The 23,061-nt window shown below is 42.0% G+C and overlaps 1 protein-coding gene across 1 annotated transcript in view; it reads right to left on the bottom strand.

Moving 5' to 3' along the window:
• The window catches only part of NOX1 (NADPH oxidase 1), a 37,376-nt gene extending 16,975 nt beyond the window's left edge, over positions 1-20,401 (bottom strand). The window contains exons 1-7 of the mRNA XM_073600716.1: positions 20,139-20,401; positions 14,773-14,868; positions 13,181-13,291; positions 7,516-7,600; positions 6,504-6,637; positions 2,935-3,116; positions 953-1,112 (exon numbers count right to left, since the gene is read on the bottom strand). Of these exons, the coding sequence (XP_073456817.1) occupies positions 953-1,112; positions 2,935-3,116; positions 6,504-6,637; positions 7,516-7,600; positions 13,181-13,291; positions 14,773-14,868; positions 20,139-20,183 (813 nt within the window). The 5' untranslated portion in view covers positions 20,184-20,401. The remainder of the gene's footprint in view (positions 1-952; positions 1,113-2,934; positions 3,117-6,503; positions 6,638-7,515; positions 7,601-13,180; positions 13,292-14,772; positions 14,869-20,138) is intronic.
• Positions 20,402-23,061: the final 2,660 nt, after the last annotated feature.

Below are 23,061 nucleotides of genomic sequence, written 5' to 3'. Positions count from 1 at the left end.
TTTATGATGATATCACAGGATTTAATGTTTCTTGCTACAGGAACAAAGTAAAGAAAATATGACGCTTTAACTTGCTCAATAGAGTGGGAGAGGGATTTATGGGGGTACATTTGTCATGCTCGGACATGAACTTTAAAGAGGAACTGAATTCTGAAAGCTGTGCTCAAAGAAAATGCAGGCAGCGGGCATGGGACTAATCGCCAGCATTGCTTTGTTCTGCACTGTGTCTCTGATTTTGGCAGAGGCAGGGCCATCTTGGCAGAGGCAAAGCCATCTTGGCAGAGGCAGGGCCATCTTGGAACAGCCAGCACCATCTTGGCAGAGGGAGAGCCATCTTGGCAGAGACAGGACAGAGCCATATTGGCAGAGTCATCTTGGTAGAGGCAGGGCCATCTTTGAAGAGGCAGAGCCATCTTTGCAGAGACATGGCCATCTTGGCAGAGGCAAGGCCATCTTGGCAAAAGCAGGGCAGAGCTATTGTGGCAGAGGCCGAGCCATCTTGGAAGAGGCAGGGCTTTGTTTTCTCACGTCAGAGACTCCAAAAAGTACTCAGGAGCCTCCAGAACAGTGAGCAACACAGTAGTACCCTCACCAAATCTCACTCCAAATTTCATGAAACTAGCAGTCAGAAGCAGCAGTGCCTTAGATCTCACACTGCAGATATACAGCTATACAGAACAGGAGTGCCTAGGCACAATCACATACCAGGAAGTGGGCTGCTATTTCTCAGGAGGAATTCAAGACACAAGATACATATAGTAGTTCGGGGTAAAGCTTAGGCAAAGTTACCATTTCTAAACGTTCACTTTAACATAGTAAATCTCCATTTTTTCAGTCCAGGACCATCTTAATTTAGGATCCATAAAGGAGTATAGTATAAGCTCACTGCTCCAACTTAGTGCTACAGTCAAAATCAAGTGAAACGAATAGAAATGTCAATTGTATTTCTTACCATAGGTTCATTGCCCTGAAAACTGGGCATAAGGCATTCATCTTCTTCATCATCATCTCTGCTTCCTCCATTTTTTACCTTCCATGTCCCAAATTTATCATGGCAGGAGTCATAATTATTGTGCTTCATGCTATCAGGTGTCTGTCCTCTCACTATACGCCTGCAAATGTAATAGTACATAATAAATGTAATGTGCAGGCGAAAGCGATCGATATGATCACATTGTGACACACAGGTTGATCTTTTTTGAGGGCCTTCGTGTACTATTGCTATGCTGGGTATCTCATATTGGAGGAAATGAACAAAAAATTTGCCATGGGCCTGAAGCATGTCTTTGGAGTACTGGATAAATCCAACACAAGCACAGGGAGAACATGCAGACTTCATGCAGATATGTTATGGCCGGATTTCAAACTCCAAAGCAGAAGTGCTAATCACTAAGCATACACTTTAAAATGCCTGACTGGGCTGGTACCAACCAAATTGCAGATGCAAGTAAGGCTGTCAGGACCCAGATCTGAACCCGCAACCTCTGCTGTATTGGGTGGTATCTATTCTTGCGGAGCCACCTACGATCCTGCACAGCTCCCTGCCTGATTTCTTAGACAACCTTGCCTTGTTTCTCTTGAACCTCGAACCCTTTGCCCCTCCCACTTCCTTCTTTCTTAAGCCATGCCTTTGCATGTCCTGTTTGCCAGATTTTTGTGCTCATTCCAGCCAATATCTCACTGTTATGACTCCAGCTGCTGTCCGTATTTACGCTATCATTGGTTACCGACCTTGGGCTTGTTGCTCGACTATGCTTCCCCTTGATCCCAACCTGCAACCACTTGTTACCAACCTTTGTCTTGTTTATTGACTACGCTTCTGCTTGATCCCAACCTGCAACCACTTGTTACCAACCTTTGTCTTGTTTATTGACTACGCTTCTGCTTGATCTCAACCTGCAACCACTCGTTACTGACCTTTGGCTTGTTTAGTGACTATGCTTCTGCATAGCTCCCAACTGTCCCTGATTACGAGGGACTGATTTGGAGCAATGTCCCTCTATCCCTCATTCCTCATTTGTCCCTTATTTTGGTCCAATTTATATAGGATGTTTTTAAAATGCACTTTTTATCTATCAAAAAGTGTTTTACAGCACTAAACATTTCATCTGATTTCTAAATTGCTGCATTTGTTAATTCCAAAAGCCAATATAAAGGAATAGCAGTGGTAAAAAAGCAATTGTGGGTTTAACCAATCTTGTTTTTTTTTTTGTGCAATTCTCCTTTAAGGGGGCGTAGCAGGGGGTGTGTCCTATGCCTGCATGCTTTTGCTGATAGGTGTCCCTCATTCCCATCTCAAAAAGTTGGGAGGTATGCTTCTGCTTGATCCCAACCTGCAACCACTTGTTGCTGACCTTTGTCTTGTTTACTGACTACGCTTCTGCTTGATCCCTATCTGCTATATCTTCCACTGGACCACGGCTTGCTCACCTCCTGGTGGGGCGATCTTGAGGACCAAGACCTGGTACTAACACACAGCAAAATCCATCTCCACCACTCCACCATCAGGTTAGTGCTTAGACCCCGCACCTCGGGTGAGCCCATGTCATCCGCCAGGGTGACCTTCTTGTATACCTGCCACTGGTTGGTGGGAGCCTCTCTACTGCAATAACTACTGTTCTCCAAGCTTGACCCCTAACGTGACAAGGGTTGGTTTTTCGCACACCAAGGTAATAGTGCAAAAACCACTTTAATTCAGTCAAAATAAAATACGGGAACATTTTAGGTCAGCTCACAGGGTTCCCTTCATCTGGCAACTGTGACAGTTACTGAAAGCGATATGTTGGTTTTCAGACCAAATTCCTATTTTTACCCACCAACACAACCCGAGCCACATGGATAAAATATTCTGCTCCTGAACTTCTATCATTGAAATCTTACAAAAAGAGTTTGTGACCTGTATCAGAATCCTGTATCATATAGATAGATACTCACCCTACTCCATGAATCAGGAGACCGGCGAAGAAGATGACAAAGAGGTGATGCGTATACCAGAAAACTTCAAAGTAGCATCTGCGAATGAACTCCGTGGAGGACGTAATCATTAAAATCAAAGCCAGTGTGATCACCACACCCGTAACTCCAGCAATGGTTGTAAAGCAGATATATAACTGTATCTGGGAGAGAAAGAAAACGGAGTATAAGTGACAATATAAGTAACAATAGCTGTGCATTCATTGTTTTAAAGAATTGGACAATCCTAGGACAATCATAACCTATTCAGACAGTAATATACAAGTTTTCTATACACATTTGTATAGCTTGTAGTGCTACCCCCCACCCCCCCACAGGAGCCATTGGTAATTTGGGTCTATTTTCGGCACTCACAGCATGCGCAGCCAGGCACACAGCATTTTCAGAATTCTTCTCAAAGACCAGTCTAGGGGTTTCTCTGAGGGTTTTTTTATGATAGGGATGAGGGTCACGATACCCCGGGACTGTAGAACAACTTGAGGACTGCTTGGCTTCTGGCTGCTCTGCTTAGTCTCTTAGTCTTAGTCTTCCGCTCTTCAGTGCAAGGCTGGATTAAGAGCATCATGGGCCTGGTCCTGAGGATCTTGGGCCTTTTTATGGAAAGTCCACAGAGTTCTCCATTAGATCAGAGTCCACAGAGTTCCTCCTCACATCAGAGTCCACAGAGTTCCCCCTTACGTCAGAGTCCCCAAAGTTTCCCTTTACATCAGAGTCTACAGGGTTCCCCCTTACAGTGCAGCAAGGGGGAACTCTGCAGACCCTAATATAAAAGGAAATCCTGCGTACCGTAATTTAAGGGGGAACACTGCAGACTCTGGTGTAAAGAGGAACTCTGATGTAAGGGGGTCGCTGGTCACCAGAGCCCCCCCCCCCTTAATATCAGAGTTTGCCGAGTTCCCCCTTATATTAGAGTTCCCAATCAGAAAACGGCTGATATAAGAACTGCAAATGCATTGTTCCTGTTCATTGACAATTACAGATGGGAGTAAAGCGTCCTGTTTTTCACAAATATTCTCTATAACGGACAGTCGGTAACTCTGCTCTGGTCTGAACCCCCACCCCATCTATGTCCCCCCTATCGCTTTCTGTGCGCGGCCTTTTCTTTTTGGGTGGCTGGGCCTACATTTAAAGGTACTAGCCTGGAGCTGCAGCTCCAATAGCCTCTATGTTAATCTGGCCCTGCTTCAGTAGGTCCCCCCTGCTAAGCCTAGCTGGGACCTCAATGTCTTCAAAGGCTCCTCTGGCTTCCTCTCTCTGCCTCAGGGGCATAGCCCCCAGCGCAGGGGTCTCCTCTTGAAGGACTGGACCTAGGAACTCTGACCCAGACCTCCAGCCCTCCCAATATTTATGGGCTCTCCCGCCACCTTCTGGGAACACTTTGCCAGGGATTGGCCAGAGTTGCACAAATATTCAGGCTCCGTCCTGCTCTCCCTCCCACTATACTTCTAGAAGTCTCTAGAAGAAGATGGGGGGGAAGTAGCAGATCAGCAGCCTGTGAGACATTGAACAGCCCTAAGTAATCAACACTTTGCTCCACTGTTAGAGGAGCCAACTAAATTTACCTCGAGGCCGACTCTGAACTAGGAGGTTGCTACATAGAACTATACCAAAGTATTGTATACATCGGCACCAAAACATAGTATAGATATACACCAAACATAGTATACAAATACACCAAAAATAGTATACATATACACCAAAAATAGTATACATATACACCAAACATTGTATAGATATACACCAAACATAGTATAGATATACACCAAAAATAGTATACATATACACCAAACATAGTATACATATACACCAAACATAGTATAGATATACACCAAAATGTTGCAATTCTATGAAATAAAGTCCGTGCTCATTAATGTAGATGTAAAACTAATTACTAAAATCTCAGTAACACGTTGATGTCTTTTCAAAACAAATTTTCAATCTTTTCAAATCTCCAGTTTTATCATCATTCTTGACAATGCAATTTTGAAATGCTGTTTGCTTTTTTAACTCCACTATTTGTCTCTCTTGACAAGACCGCTCCTGGGTGTGCCATACTGTGGATTCAGCCAGGGCCATCTTAATGCATGGATACCCCTGGGCACTGCCCGGGGGCCCCAGGTGCATTGGGGCCCCATGATTATCTTGCATCACATCATACTTGCCAACTATCCCGGATTTGCTGGGACAGTTACGGTTTTTAGTAAGCTGTCCCTGGAGCATCCCAGAACCTGAACTGTTCCCTTCTGATTAACCCCCCCCCCCCCCCCCCCCGTACTGTGCCCTTTGTGTTCATTGGTCTTTGATTTATGGCATGTTTTCTTATTGTTTAGAATTTATTTTATTGAAATTACTAATAAATATATGTTTAATTCTATCAACTATTTATACTTTAATTCTTTACAGTAGGTGTGTCAGTTGGGGGTAGGCTGGTGGGGGCTCCAGTACATCACTTTGCCCAGGGGCTCATGATGCTCTTAAAATGGCCCCTGGAACCAGCTCTGCATTCTGTGGCTTCCTAGACCGGTTGCCTTTTCGTGAAGTCACTCATTACACCGCTGTGGTCTTCAGAACTTTAAAGGACCCCAACATGGATGGCCAATAAGTTTTTACCTTCCTCTTGTCTCAGTTTTATCAGCCATAAATGATTATGGACTCTTAAGATGACCTTGGTGTCCTTCTTTGCAGAGTTCACTTGCATTTCCCAGTGGAGGCTTTTTCCCTTATGGTGGGGGGGGGGGGAGGACCACTTTTATGGTAGAACTGCCAAAGAGTCCAGCACCTGACATACACCTTTTCTTAGCCAATAGGAAGTGTTCATGTAGCGTGAATATATGCAGGGATGTTAACTCTTTCAGTATTTCGTTCGGACTGCCTTGTGGTGTTCCCTAGCATGGGCTCTCCCAGAGACTCCATATCGAGGCAGCAAAGTGCAGACATCACCCCTGGGAGAAGACTTCAGGACTACCTTCTTTGAGCCCCCTTTACCCTGCAAAACGGGACCTGTTCTCTGCCCAGACCCAAGTCCATGCCCCAGAGTAGCCCCACATTAGTGCGAAAAAAGAAATTCCTCCAGAAGGTGATAACCTGAAAAAGACCATTGACTCCATTACATCCCCATCACCCAGGCAGTAATGTGGCCAACTCAAGAAATACCCTCCTGAAGAAGAAGACAGGGACTTCATGCAGAAAAAGGAATGATAATAGAGTAACAGACATACAAGCTGAATACGGTAGAGGATTAGTAGAATAGGTTCCAAATGCCCTTGGAGAAGTTAGATAAAAGGAGACCCACCACCATTGGTCAGATCATGTCCTGGCATCCCTTACAATGAGGAGGAATGCTAAAAGTCTTACACCCCCTCCCCCATCAGGGAGCAGCCTTAATGCTAAACTCACACTAAGGTGACTCTAGGCTACATTGTCTTCTCGGGAACAGCTCAACTTATCCAACGCTATGTCTTCAAAGCGGAGTTCCACACAGAAATTGAACTTCCACGGATTGGATCCCCCCTCCGCAACATATGAAGTACCTGTTTCTCGGATCTGACAGGGTTGACCCAGCCATCATTAATGCTCGATAACATTCCTTCAAGGGTGGTGTTCTTAGATATTGCAGCATCGTAAAATCTTTCGACGTTGAACAAGTGTGCAATGGTGTGGATAGCTGAAGATAGTGTGGTGTACATGTAAGGAAAAAAGGGAAATAAAATAATAATAATTATAAAACAACCAATAAATAAATCATAAATCCTAGCTATTATAATAATTGTGATGCAACGCATTAGGGCGGAGTCGGTGACGTCAGGACGTCTGAACCAGAAAGTAAGGCCTTTTTTTGTCCAGAGCATGAGCGCTGAATTATCTCTTAAAGGGTAAAGTGTATGCGCTTTTTATCTGTGGTGCCGCAGTGTCGTGCACAAATGTATTTTTAATATTTTATTAAAACTGGAAAATTTTTAATGGGAACTGTGGTTGTTTCAATGCTCTTTCTGAGAAACAATTGGAGAATACAAAGTAGCACCTTTTTGTAAAATAATAATAATAATACAAGCAAACAATAAACCATAAATCCTAATGCATGTGTATAAAAGATAAGCGATTATAATAATTGTGTAATGCAACGCGTAAGGACGGAGCTGGTGATGCCAGGACATCTGAACCAGGAAGAGTTTTTTTTTGTCCAGAGCACTACCGCTGAATTATCTCTTAAGGGGAAAGCGTATACGCTTTTTATCTGTGGTGCGCCAGTGTTGTGCACAAACAAATGTGGGTGTATTATTAATATTTTAATAAAAATTTAAATGATGGAAAAACACTGATTGTTTCAATTCACCTCCTGAGCATCAATTGAAGAATACAAAAGGATCACCTTTTTGAAAATAAAATAATAATAATAAGAATGATACAACCAATTAATCCTATTGCATGTGTATGAAATATAAGATTATAATAATTGTGACGCAACGCGTAAGAGCGGAGCTGGTGATGTTAGGACATTTGAACCAGGAAGTAAGAGGTTGAGCTTAATTGTGGTGGTCTTACCTGTCATAAGGGCAATGGTATAACCCAGAAGCTTATGGAAAGCAATATTATGATCAAGCTGCTTCCTCACTGAACGTCGACAGCACTGCAAGGGGAAAAATATAATTTTGTTGAATTACAAATAAGTTTCAAAGCTTGGGCAGCTCTTGGATTTGCCTCCTTGAAATCTTCCTGTCTGTGTCATCCTCTTTACAAAATGTTACCCACTGCCCCCACCTATAACTGGCCTTTGCAGCAAGGAGCATTGGAGGGCAACATAAGTCAATAAAAGGCCAAGGAAAAATCCATGGAAAATTCAAAGTCTGCGACCAACCAACTTGACCTGTTACCTGTAGTCCCCGAGGTGGCCTGAGAGCACCACGGAGCCCGATTGGCATTTGCCACTGAACACCGGAATTGGCAGGTCTGCCACTGGAGCCCTGTGCTTTTCACAAATGAGAGCAGGTTGAATGAGAGCCTGAACACATGTGATGGACGTGAAAGGGTCTGGAGAAGCCATGGGGAACGTTATGCTGCCTCTAACAGCATTCAGCATGGTTTGGTGGTGGGTCAGTGATGGTCTGGGGAGGCATATCCATGGAGGAACGCACAGACCTCTACAGACCTCTATGACTGCCATTAGATATCAGGATGAAATCCTTGGACCCATTATCAGACCCAGCGCTGGTGCAGTGGGTCCTGGGTTCCTCCTGGTGCACGACAATGCTGCATCATTTTTTCACTTTGATTTTCGGGGTTTCTTTGAATTCAGCCCTCTGTAGGGTGATCACTTTAATTTCCATCAAACGATGTGGCATCCTTTAGTTCCCAACACATTACCCAGTCCATACCAGTATAAATCTCAACACATTACCCAGTCCATATCAGTATAGATCCGAACACATTACCCAGTCCATACCAGTATAGATCCTAACACATTACCCAGTCCATACCAGTATAGATCTTAACACATTACCCAGTCCATACCAGTATAGATCCTAACCCATTACCCAATCCATACCAGTATAGATCCTAACCCATTACCAGTCCATACCAGTATAGATCCTAACACATTACCAGTTCATACCAGTATAGTTCCCCATACATTACCCAGTCCATATCAGTATAGATCCTAACACATTACCCAGTCCATACCAGTATAGATCCTAACCCATTACCCAATCCATACCAGTATAGATCCTAACCCATTACCAGTCCATACCAGTATAGATCCTAACACATTACCAGTTCATACCAGTATAGTTCCCCATACATTACCCAGTTCATACCAGTATAGATCCTAACACATTACCCAGTCCATACCAGTATAAATATCCAGCATGAGATTTTTTTCCCATTGAGATCTGGTGTGTTTTCAAAGTGTATCTTTTATTTTTGTTTGAGCAGTGTGTGTATATATATATATATATATATATATATATATATATATATATATATATATATATATTATTTAAAATTTTAAAGGTGGTGAAGTTTTCCCCCTAGTTACAACTCACAGCATTTTCTTCACTCTTCCACTGGCTCAACAGTGCCCCATCATTGGTGTTAGTGGAAGGAATAGTGCCCCATCATTGGTATCAGCGGGAGGAATAGTGCCCCATCATTGGTGTCAGTGGGAGGAATAGTGTCCCATCACTGGTATCAGTGGGAAGAATAGTGCCCCATCATTGGTGTCAGTGGAAGGAATAGTACCCCATCATATGTATCAGTGGGAGGAATAGTGCCCCATCATTGGTATCAGTGGGAGGAATAGTGCCCCATCATTGGTGTCAATGGAAGGAATAGTGTCCCATCATTGGTATCAGTGGGAGGAATAGTGTCCCATCACTGGTATCAGTGGGAAGAATAGTGCCCCATCATTGGTGTCAGTGGGAGGAATAGTACCCCATCATATGTATCAGTGGGAGGAATAGTGCCCCATCATTGGTATCAGTGGGAGGAATAGTGCCCCATCATTGGTGTCAATGGAAGGAATAGTGTCCCATCATTGGTATCAGTGGGAGGAATAGTGCCCCATCATATGTATCAGTGGGAGGAATAGTGTCCCATCATTGGTATCAGTAGGAGGAATAGTGTCCCATCATTGGTATCAGTGGGAGGAATAGTGCCCCATCATTGGTGTCAGTGGGAGGAATAGTTCTCCATCATTGGTGTCAGTGGGAGGAATAGTGTCCCATCATTGGTATCAGTGGGAGGAATAGTTCTCCATCATTGGTGTCAGTGGGAGGAATAGTGCTCCATCATTGGTGTCAGTGGGAGGAATAGTTCTCCATCATTGGTGTCAGTGGGAGGAATAGTGCTCCATCACTGGTATCAGTGGGAAGAATAGTGCCCCATCATATGTATCAGTGGGAGGAATAGTGTCCCATCATTGGTATTAGTGGGAGGAATAGTGTCCCATCATTGGTGTCAGTGTGAGGAATAGTGTCCCATTATTGGTGTCAGTGTGAGGAATAGTGTCCCATTATTGGTGTCAGTGGGAGGAATAGTGTCCCATTATTGGTGTCAGTGGGAGGAATAGTGTCCCATCATTGGTGTCAGTGTGAGGAATAGTGTCCCATTATTGGTGTCAGTGGGAGGAATAGTGTCCCATCATTGGTATCAGTGGGAGGAATAGTGCTCCAAGGGCCAGATAAAGGCAAGCAAAGTGCCGTATCCAGCTCCTGGGCCGCAGTTTGGAGGCCGCTGACCTAAACTAAAGTTGAACTTTAAACTTTTGCTGTAGATTGATATATTTTGTTGTTATACGGGATGACGCCATTGAGAGTCTAAAATGTGACCTATATGGGCGCCCTAACCTTTTCTGTTATACTCTCTATTCTTTGGAACCCAGAGGCTGCCGGTACCCGCAGCTTTAAAGGGGAGCGGCACAGGACCTCTGAGCGATTTCACGGTTGGGGAAAGTTCCCAGTTTATTTATTGAGCTGCTTAAGCAAGGCGTGCTTGGAGGGAAACGAAAAATGTTGTATTTTCATTTTTCTTTGTTTGTTTAAAGAGCATTTTTTGCATTGTAGGCATATTTAAGGTATTTTAGTTTCATTTATTGTTTTCTTTTCTCAGCGCGTATTCATTGTTGTTTTTGTATCGTCGCTTTCAATTTTTTTAAACAATGGCAAGAATGTAACAAAGAGCGGGACATTCGTTAAAAGGTTTCAACAGCTACCAAGTAATTAGGTATCCCTGAACATTCAGCGTTTTGCCTCTATATTGTCCAGATACTAACCACATCGGGAAATCCCTCCTCTGGGAATTTTTTGAATGGCCGCACCCATGACTGTTTTTAATGATTTCATAAGCAAACTAGAATACTAACGTCCAGATCCTTCTCCTCTCCTGAAGAAGACCCTTTGGTCTAAGAAATGCATCAAGGATTTCATAGCTGCCTGCTTCAGTGATTTCCCACTGATCACCAATGTAAGGAACATTCTTCTCACTGATCACCAATGTAAGGAGCATTCTTCTCACTGATCACCAATGTAAGGAACATTCTTCTCACTGATCACCAATGTAAGGAACATTCTTCTCACTGATCACCAATGTAAGGAACATTCTTCTCACTGATCACCAATGTAAGGAACATTCTTCTCACTGATCACCAATGTAAGGAACATTCTTCTCACTGATCACCAATGTAAGGAACATTCTTCTCACTGATCACCAATGTAAGGAACATTCTTCTCACTGATCACCAATGTAAGGAACATTCTTCTCACTGATCACCAATGTAAGGAACATTCTTCTCACTGATCACCAATGTAAGGAACATTCTTCTCACTGATCACCAATGTAAGGAACATTCTTCCCACTGATCACCAATGTAAGGAACATTCTTCTCACTGATCACCAATGTAAGGAACATTCTTCTCACTGATCACCAATGTAAGGAACATTCTTCTCACTGATCACCAATGTAAGGAGCATTCTTCCCACTGATCACCAATGTAAGGAACATTCTTCTCACTGATCACCAATGTAAGGAACATTCTTCTCACTGATCACCAATGTAAGGAGCATTCTTCAGACTGATCACCAATGTAAGGAGCATTCTTCTCACTGATCACCAATGTAAGGAACATTCTTCTCACTGATCACCAATGTAAGGAACGTTCTTCTCACTGATCACCAATGTAAGGAACATTCTTCTCACTGATCACCAATGTAAGGAACGTTCTTCTCACTGATCACCAATGTAAGGAACATTCTTCTCACTGATCACCAATGTAAGGAGCATTCTTCAGACTGATCACCAATGTAAGGAGCATTCTTCTCACTGATCACCAATGTAAGGAACATTCTTCTCACTGATCACCAATGTAAGGAACATTCTTCTCACTGATCACCAATGTAAGGAACATTCTTCTCACTGATCACCAATGTAAGGAACATTCTTCCCACTGATCACCAATGTAAGGAACATTCTTCTCACTGATCACCAATGTAAGGAGCATTCTTCCCACTGATCACCAATGTAAGGGACATTCTTCTCACTGATCACCAATGTAAGGAACATTCTTCCCACTGATCACCAATGTAAGGAACATTCTTCTCACTGATCACCAATGTAAGGGACATTCTTCCCACTGATCACCAATGTAAGGAACATTCTTCCCACTGATCCCCAATGTAAGGAACATTCTTCTCACTGATCCCCAATGTAAGGAACATTCTTCTCACTGATCACCAATGTAAGGAACATTCTTCTCACTGATCACCAATGTAAGGAACATTCTTCCCACTGATCCCCAATGTAAGGAACATTCTTCTCACTGATCACCAATGTAAGGAACATTCTTCTCACTGATCACCAATGTAAGGGACATTCTTCTCACTGATCACCAATGTAAGGAGCATTCTTCTCACTGATCACCATTGTAAGGAGCATTCTTCTCACTGATCACCAATGTAAGGAACATTCTTCTCACTGATCCCCAATGTAAGGAACATTCTTCTCACTGATCACCAATGTAAGGAACATTCTTCCCACTGATCCCCAATGTAAGGAACATTCTTCTCACTGATCACCAATGTAAGGAACATTCTTCTCACTGATCACCAATGTAAGGGACATTCTTCTCACTGATCACCAATGTAAGGAGCATTCTTCTCACTGATCACCATTGTAAGGAGCATTCTTCTCACTGATCACCAATGTAAGGAACATTCTTCTCACTGACCTCCAATGTAAGGAACATTCTTCCCACTGATCACCAATGTAAGGAACATTCTTCTCACTGATCCCCAATGTAAGGAACATTCTTCCCACTGACCACCAATTTAATTTAATCTTTTATTCTATTTTATATATATATATTTTTATTTGTTTTTGTTGTCTGTTTTAGTTTTGGAGAATAAAAAGGCAAAATAATGAGGCTAATAAGGGGTATTTTTTTTGGCACAAAAATAAGTCCACGATAGCTGAAAGGATCCTCTGTGATCTTCGGGGGGGGAAAGCCCACCGCACCCTTGAAAACCCATTAAAAAGCACCTTAACTTTAGTGTTTCCCATCGACTCCAAATAATTTGACTAAATTGGTGGAACCTGATTTTATGCCAAAATTTCTTGGAAATGAGAACTTTTAAGATCACAATTTTAAATTAAATACTTGTAATAAATAAAGAAAATGTATATTTTTACACACACAAAAAAAAAAACATTTCCACTTACTGAGAAGGTCCCTCTCAAAAACGACAAGAGATTTCTGCAGACGGGTAACAGGATAAGCAAACAATTAAAATTGAGGCAAGCGGCAGATCCTCGAGCCCATGCAAGAGCAGACTACAAATGATGAGAAATGGGTAAGGTTAGTTATATTTTCTGTCCATTAAGATTGTGTTACACAATGATTGATTCTGTGTTTCAGAGCAGGTCACCAGGTGGTGGATCTCCATAGTAAACAACTCCTCATGGGCTGTACCTCAGAAAGGGGGTTGAATCCATCACAGGGGAATAATGGATACGGATGTGGGATCCAAGAGGGAGTTGGGTTTTGGAATGAGCTTTGCATGACAGGGTCTTTTTAACTACTACTGGGCTTGGACAAGACCTAACCTGGCGTATCTGTACATATTATGTTCCTGCAATGTCTCCTAATATATTTTATCTCTCATACCTTTCACCATTTTTGTTCCATCTCATTACATTATCTATTTGTAAGTGAGGTCTCCAGAACTGGACACAGTATTCTAAATGAAGTCTCACTAAAAGATCTATGAGGAGGAATCAGGACCTCCTTCCTCCTGCTGGTGATCCCTCTAGTGATATAAAGATCTATATAGAGGAATCAGGACCTCCTTCCTCCTGCTGGTGACCCCTCTAGTAATTTAAAGATCTAAATAGAGGAATCGGGACCTCCTTCCTCCTGCTGGTGACCCCTCTAGTGATATAAAGTTCTATATAGAGGAATCAGGACCTTCTTCCTCCTGCTGGTGACCCCTCTAGTGATATAAAGTTCTATATAGAGGAATCAGGACCTCCTTCCTCCTGCTGGTGACCCCTCTAGTAATTTAAAGATCTAAATAGAGGAATCGGGACCTCCTTCCTCCTGCTGGTGACCCCTCTAGTGATATAAAGATCTATATAGAGGAATCAGGACCTCCTTCCTTCTGCTGGTGATCCCTCCAGTGATATAAAGAACTATATAGAGGAATCAGGACCTCCTTCCTTCTGCTGGTGATCCCTCCAGTGATATTAAGATCTATATAGAGGAATTAGGACCTCCTCCCTCCTGCTGGAGATCCCTCTAGTGATATAAAGATCTATATAGAAGAATCAGGACCTCCTGCTGGTGATCCCTCCAGTCATATAAAAAGATCTATACTCGTATAGAGGGATCGGGACCTCCTTCCTCCTGCTGGTGACCCCTCTAGTGATGCACCCCAGAATTTTCACTGTCTGCACATCTAAAATGAGCACCTCCAGATCTTCTCAGTTGCTCTTTGCTGCATTGCTTTGCCTTCTACTGAAAGTGTGTTGGTTGTTGGTGGATGTATTAGTGTTCTTTTTCAGCCCGTTTTTTTTACCTGGTAATACAATGAATAACACGCTTCCTGTTCCTGGGTTTCTACACGCATTCCTCCACTGTATCTATGGAGGGAGCTATACTGTAGCTGTCACACATACAATATGTACATATTCTTCCATTACTGTACTAGTTATAGTTCTAACTTGTCTTAAGACCCATATTAGAGTTTTTTGATGTCTGATTTTTACAATAATCTACTGTTAGTTACAGGAAGTATGTATCTATACTTACTTACCCCTAGTATAACTCTTGTGTATGCAAATGACGCCCCTTTTTCATATATTAAGAAGTAATAAGTAAACAAGAAGATGTTCAATCCCAACCAGGCAAACTGGAAGACAAAAAAAAAGAAGATATAAATGATCTCTTTCTCTCTCAATATACACTGTATATATATATTATTTCTTTTTTTAAGTGACATAAAAGAATAAAAGGAAACCACATTCCTATGTTTCTCATAATTTATGTTCGTATATAGACAGATGAGAAGTTAAAGTGTATGAAAATCCGAACAATGAACTTCTCTTATTTGCTCTCAGCCTCTCACTTGGTCGATTAAATATTCCTCCCACTGACACCAATGATGGGGCACTATTCCTTCCACTGACACCAATGATGGGGCACTATTCCTCCCACTGACACCAATGATGGGGCACTATTCCTCCCACTGACACCAATGATGGGGCACTATTCCTCCCACTGATACCAATGATGGGGCACTATTCCTCCCACTGACACCAATGATGGGGCACTATTCCTCCCACTGATACCAATGATGGGGCACTATTCCTTCCACTGACACCAATGATGGGGCATTATTCCTCCTACTCATACCAATGATGGGACACTATTCCTCTCACTGATACCAATGATGGGGTACTATTCCTCCCACTGATACCAATGATGGGGCACTATTCCTCCAACTGATACCACAGATGGAGACCCCTGCTCTGGATCAACTGTAGGTACAGAGCTTCTCTATTCTATTTTTTTTTTTTTTTTTTTTTTACTGGTTGAACTAGATAAACGTGTGCCTTTCTTTAACCTGACTATCCATGTAGCTTTGTGTACATATTGCAGAGATGTACCGATTTTATTTTTTTTCTGTTTTACCTCCCTTTGGATCTACTGTAAAGTAGGGTATAGGATTCTGTATATGGAAGTTTTCTATTTTCTTTTTCTATTGGTTGAATTAGATGGACTTGTCTTTTTTTTCCACTCTAACTATTATTCCTTTTCAGTAACATTAGTCATACATCACTGAACTCTCAAGTATTTCAGTGTTAGGTGGAGTAAAACAAGATTTAATTTCCTGCTGCATCTAATCAGGGGAATTCCCCCACCACGGTGACACCATCAGAGACATTTTCCTGCTTTGCCCTGAACTTCCTGGTTCTTCTCTCTGGGGTGATGTCCGCATGTACTCCTATTAAGAATACAATAACTATTAATGTGTAACTAAACCTGATGATGAAACCTTCGCATGCAAAGGGCAGTATTAAAAATAGAAAAAACGTCTCCACACACTTCAGCAAAATTTCCAATATCAATGGAAGCATCATAACCAAGAGTTCCTGGGTGTCAATCTGATGAATAATTGCTCCGCCCTCTTTGACTCTAACTACCCACACTACTTCGAAGACTTGAATGTCTTCTGCACAAATGGACTACCTACAACCTATCCTATAGCAAAATGATATACTTACCTACATTGCTCCACTTGTAGGCAGGTGCCGTCTATGTTCTACACTGCAGGTGGCGCTCGACCTTAGCGGCAATGCAGATGGGGGGAGGAAGTTGTAAGGAACTTGGTTCCTCTACGATTTTCTTGGTCACAGGGAGACTGCTACGATTGCAGATGGGGAGGAAGTTGTAAGGAACTTAATCCCTCAATGATTTTCTTGGTCACAGGTAGACTGCTACGATTGGATGTTGATGCCCCATGAGACTTTGGTGGCCGTTTCGGGTGAGGGCAGAGCTTATTTAGGCCCTGGTTCCCAGGCTTGGCACACATTTTGGGAGTGGCTAGTGTAGAGAGAGGACCCCGTGTGTCAAAGACAGTACTTTGAGTCAGGGAAAGGTTTCCGGATGAGTAGGGAAGCCTCTCCTAGGAAGCCTCCCCATTGGGGTCGGACCGGCTACATTCCACTCCATGTGACACCATCAGAGACATTTTCCTGAACTTCCTGGTTCTTCTCTCTGGGGTGATGTCCCCATGTACTCCTATTAATAATCCACTAACTATTAATGTATAACTAAACCTGATGATGAAACCTTCGCACAACTGGACTGCCTACAACCTATCCTATAGCAAAATGATATACCTACCTACATCGCTCTACTTGTAGGCAGGTGCAGTCTATGTTCTCCACTGCAGGTGGCGCTCGACCTTAGCGGCAATGCAGATGGGGGGGGAGGAAGTTTTAAGGAGCTTGGTTCCTCTATGATTTTCTCGGTCACAGGGAGACTGCTACTATTCAGATGGGGGAGGAAGTTATAAGGAACTTGGTTCCTCAATGATTTTCTTGGTCACAGGGAGACTGCTACGATTGGATGTTGATGCCCCATGAGACTTTGGTGGCCGTTTCGGGTGAGGGCAGAACTTATTTAGGCCCTGGTTCCCAGGCTTGGCACACATTTTGGGAGTGGCTAGTGTAGAGAGAGGACCCCGTGTGTCAAAGACAGTACTTTGAGTCAGGGAAAGGTTCCGGATGAGTAGGTAAGCCTCTTCTAGGAAGCCTCCGGGTTCCGGATGAGTAGGGAAAGTACAGGGACTACGCCAACCTCTCCTAGAAAGCCTCCCCATTGGGTTCGGACCGGCTAGGCCACATTCCACTCCATGTGGAAGATGCTGTCAGCATCTACAGGTCTTCAGTAAAGACAAAATGTTGCCATGGTCTCCAGGTGTCGCGGAAGGTCTCCTCTCGGTTATGCAAAGCAGCAGTGATATCCTCCATGTCCCCAAGTTCATTAACTATGGAAAACCACAAGGATTGTGATGGCGGGTTCTCGGATCTCCAGCATAAGGGGATGCATGCATTAGCCGCATTCAGTAACTGAATTGTGAGAGAAGCCTTATATTTCTTGATTGGGCGGTTTGGGCGGTTTAAGAGATGCAACAGGCAAGCCGCGTGGTTCCCCTCCAGGTCGACGTTAGTCAGGTGCTTGATAACACCGATCACCTCTTGCCAAAAGGGTCTAAGTTTGGGACAATCCCAAAAGATGTGGAGCATTGTTCACATTGCCACACCACCAGCATGTACTGGGGACCGGAGGGTAAAAACGGTGCAGAGCGTCAGGGACCCTGCACCAGCGAGTCATATTCTTGTAGCCAGTCTCTTGGATTTTAGTAGCCATGGAGGACTTCTGGGAAAAGTGAAGAATCTTCTCCCTCTGTGCGTCAGTAAATTTGGTTTCAAGGTCTGATTCCCATTTTGAAAGGAACCCAAGCTCATACCCTGTTGCCCCGGTCGGATCAGGAACTCGTAAATCAACGAAAAAGACAATGACGGATCGGCTCCTCCTTGATCTACAGGTCTTCAGACATATTTATTTAGAGTTTTACCAGTATGGATCCAAACATCTGAGATATGCTCCATTCAGAGCCAAGTGATGCACTTTTTTCGGCAGGGTTGCAACTCCTTAAATCTCCAAACTCTTGTTTGCATGTAGTCCCCCCTTGTACGGGAACCTCCTCCAATCGCATTTATCCATTAAACATGAAAAGAGTGGGAACAAACTACATAGCGTAATCCTGTTTAAAAAATGTATTCCAACCTCCCCCCGTACTTAAAATGTGCTTATAAGCATAAAAAGACAACTCGCATTAGGTATCATAAGGTAGTACTGTTCAGCCCGCATGTGTACTCTCACCGCTACCCTGGTAATCCTGAATTGCGGTCACAAGCTATCGAGTCACAAGCTGCCGACAGTGTAGAAGAGCCACGTGGTCAAGCCCTAACGCGTTTCGTCATCGCGTCTCTGGCGTCCCTGACGAAACACGTTAGGGAAGTGTTTGGAATAAAAAATTTAAACGGATTAAGCTATGTAGTTTTTCCCCACTCTTTTCATGTTTGATGAATAAATGCGATTGGAGGAGGATCCCATACAAGGGGTGACTACATGCAAACAAAAGAGTTTGGAGATACAAGGCGTTTTGTATTGGCATTTGTGGTGAGTTCATTACCTTAGGGGAGCGGAGCTCACAAGGTGTGGTGGTGATGGAATTTAGAGATCTCATCTTTCCTAAACACTTTGGTGGATGCATGCTGTATAACCCATCTCCCGGATATGAACTCTTAGAAGGAGCAACACCCATTGAACTGTTTTAAGCACACAGTGTGTTTGGCACTGGGAGAGCGATGCTAATGCTGAAATAATCATGAGTTTATTTTTTACCATTGGATATATATGGACTTATATGATTTATAGCAGCAGCTTATGGTGCAACGTGATATAATTTTTTTATCTATTCTGACATCCTGTTACTGATATTTTTGTTTCTAATAAAAAAAATAGTACAAATTAAAAAAAAAAAAATATATAAAAATTACTACATAAAAAAATAAATCAAAAATAAATACATAGTCAAAAAATAATATAAAATGAATACATATTTAAACAAATGTATAAAACAGTAGTACAAACTCAAAAGATAATAAAAAAATAATGCATATTAAAAAAAATATATAAAAATGAGTACATAAAATAAAAAAATCAAATGAGTGCATATTAAAAATATAATCTAAAATCCTTGTCTGAAGGAGTGCACTAACGGTCAGATTTTAGGCCAACAGTCTGTCATCACACAATCCCCTGCCAACAATCGCATTGTGTGTCCTAAGCTTAAGGCTTACATTCACACCTGAGCGTATCGTTTTCAAATGTTTTTTAGCGCTTCTTTTTGGGCGTTTTTTGCTGTGTTTTTGTACAGGTCAAAAGGTCACCAATGTAAAAAGCGGAAAAAAAAATGCCTGCAACCTGCCTAAAAAGAAGCTTGCATGCTTTTTTGAGCTTCGGGCGACAGAACATTCGGATGTGAACAGGGGCCATTGAAACGAATGGGATTTTGCTTGTTGGGCAGTTTGGAACTTTTGAGATGGGCGTTTTCCCAGCGTTTTTTTTTTTTTTTACGAGCTGAAAACGCTCAGGTGTGAATGGGCCCTAAAATAAACAAATAAATAAATAATAAAAATATAATAAATGGCTTTAGATACATTTGGCATCTTCTGCAAGTTTTGGACATAGATAAAAAAAAAAAAAAAAAAAAAGAGAGATCATTTCTTAAACAGAACTACAGCAGAGAGTGAATACCGATTTTTTTCATTTGCCTCATTCGCACAAAACAGGTGAATTGATATTTTTATAAATACATCTGCAAGAGTTCAGACTTTAAAAAATAAAATAAGACTTTAAATGTTTTAGTGAGGTCATAGATGCAAAAAAAAAAAAAAAAAAAAAAAAATTAAAAAATTCAAGGTATAAAAGATACATAATTTTTTTTTTTTTTTTGCAAGCAAAAAACAGACCCTTACCTATGGCTTTAGATACACTTTTAGCATGTTAAAAAGAATAAAAAAATAAAGAGAGATAATTTCTTACCAGAACTACAGCAGAGAACCAATGGTTAACGATCCAGTTTCCCATCGTGGCGCCTTTCTCTTTGGGCTCTCTTGGTAGGTTTCCTGTTCTTTATGCAGAACCAACTGCTGCTATCAACTGCCGCTTTCTAGTCTTTCTATCCTGATTCTGCACTAGTCCACTTTGACAGGTAGAGTCCCCAGTATGGCAGTGGAGGAAGTCTGCAGGTATTTATCACCGAGTCTCTTACTCCAAAGTGATGCAACCCGATATTTCCAAAGGCTGGCCCTGCCCTCGACTCGTGGACGCCGAGTGTAGAACCACATTGTAAGCATGCCGCATCTCTTAGTCACTCCTTCACTCTCCAAACAGGTAAAATCCCGGCAATACTCTACAGGAAATAATTCCTGAATTTACATTTCTAAATGTTAAACTCTTGACTTGACAATGTAAATACAGTGGGGTATAGAAAAGTATCACCCCCACCCCCCACCCCACGCCCCTTTTAAAATAATCACATTTTGTTGCTTTGCAGCCTGAAATGAAGACAGACACAGTTTTTGTTTTATCCAAATGTATTTACTACAACACCCAAGTGAAAGATCTAACACCAACACGTCAGGAAAAAAAAATAAATCAAAATCAAAAACAGAAATCGCCGAGTTGAAAAACAGATCACCCCCCTCCACCTAAAAATGACTTGTAAACTCCAATAGGTGTAGCTAATCTATCCGAAGTTACGAATTATTCGAAAATAACGAATGACGCATCTAAACGAATGGAATGTAACAAATTATTGATAATAATAATAATAATAATAAAGACGTATTACTAGTATTTATCCCTTTCATGCCTAATGCCCTGTACACACGGTCGGATTTTCCGACGGGAAAGAGTGCGATCGGATTGTGCTGTCGGAAATTCCGACCCTGTGTGGGCTCCATCTGACTTTTTCCTGTCGGAATTTCCGACACACAAAGTTTGAGAGCAGGCTAAAAAAAATTTCCGACAACAAAATCCGATCGGTTAAATTCCGATCGTGTGTACACAAATCCCGGACGCACAAAGTGCCACGCATGCTAAGAATAAATTAAGAGACGAAAGCTATTGGCCACTGCCCCGTTTATAGTGCCCGACGTACGTGTTTTTTACGCCACCGCGTTCGGGAACGATCGGATTTTCCGACAACTCTGTGCGACCGTGTGTATGCAAGACAAGTTTGAGCCAACATCCGTCGGAAAAAAATCTGATGGATTTTGTTGTCGGAATGTCCGACCGTGTGTATGGGGCATTAGCCTATTTCTGACATTTGGTGTTTACAAGTTAAAATCTGTATTTTTTGCTAGAAAATTACTTAGAGCCCCCCAAACATTTTATATATAGATATATATATATATCTATATATATATATAGATATATATATATATCTATATATATATTTAGCAGGGAATCTAGAGAATAAAATGGCGATTGTTGCAATATTTTATGTCACGCGGTATTTGCGCAGCAGTGTTTTAAACGCAACTTTTTGGGAAAAGGGACACTTTCATGAATTAAAAAAAAAACGAAAACAGTAAAAGCTAGCCCAATTTTTTTGTATAATGTGAAAGATGACATTACGCCGAATAAATAGATACCAAACATGTCACGCTTTATAATTGCACACACTCGTGGAATGGCGACAAACTACTGTACCTAAAAATCTCCATAGGCGACGCTTTAAATTTTTTTTTTTTTTTTTTTACGGTTACCAGGTTAGAGTTACATAGGAGGTCTAGGGCTAGAATTATTGCTCTCGCTCTGATGATCGCGGCGATACCTCACATGTGTGATTTGAACACTGTTTACATATGCGGCGTGGCTTCCGTATGCGTTTTCTTTTCGGCGCAAGCTCGCGGGGACGGGGCGCGTTAAAAAAAAATTTTTTTCCTTATTTATTTTATTTATTTTTATATTATTAAATTGTGTTTAAAAAAAAATTGATCACTTTTATTGCTGTCACAAGGAATGTAAACATCCCATCTGACAGTAATAGACGGTGACAGGTCCTCTTTAAGGAGAGATCTGGGGTCTATAATGAATGTAAACATCTCATGTGACAGTAATAGGTGGTAACAGGTCCTCTTTATGGAGAGATCTGGGGTCTATAATGAATGTAAACATCCCATGTGACAGTAATAGGGGGTGACAGGTCCTCTTTATGGAGAGATCTGGGGTCTATAATGAATGTAAACATCCCATGTGACAGTAATAGGGGGTGACAGGTCCTCTTTATGGAGAGATCTGGGGTCTATAATGAATGTAAACATCCCATGTGACAGTAATAGGTGGTGACAGGTCCTCTTTATGGAGAGATCTGGGGTCTATAATGAATGTAAACATCCCATGTGACAGTAATAGGAGGTGACAGGTCCTCTTTATGGAGAGATCTGGGGTCTATAATGAATGTAAACATCCCATGTGACAGTAATAGGAGGTGACAGGTCCTCTTTATGGAGAGATCTGGGGTCTATAATGAATGTAAACATCCCATGTGACAGTAATAGGAGGTGACAGGTCCTCTTTATGGAGAGATCTGGGGTCTATAATGAATGTAAACATCCCATGTGACAGTAATAGGAGGTGACAGGTCCTCTTTATGGAGAGATCTGGGGTCTATAATGAATGTAAACATCCCATGTGACAGTAATAGGAGGTGACAGGTCCTCTTTATGGAGAGATCTGGGGTCTATAATGAATGTAAACATCCCATGTGACAGTAATAGGAGGTGACAGGTCCTCTTTATGGAGAGATCTGGGGTCTATAATGAATGTAAACATCCCATGTGACAGTAATAGGAGGTGACAGGTCCTCTTTATGGAGGGATCTGGGATCTATAATGAATGTAAACATCCCATGTGACAGTAATAGACAGTGACAGGTCCTCTTTATGGAGAGATCTGG

Source organism: Aquarana catesbeiana, linkage group LG09, assembly GCF_042186555.1.
Source record: "Aquarana catesbeiana isolate 2022-GZ linkage group LG09, ASM4218655v1, whole genome shotgun sequence".
NCBI lineage: Eukaryota > Metazoa > Chordata > Amphibia > Anura > Ranidae > Aquarana > Aquarana catesbeiana.
The sequence above is the reverse complement of the archived record's forward strand: the minus strand, read 5'-3'. Positions and strand labels throughout refer to the sequence as shown.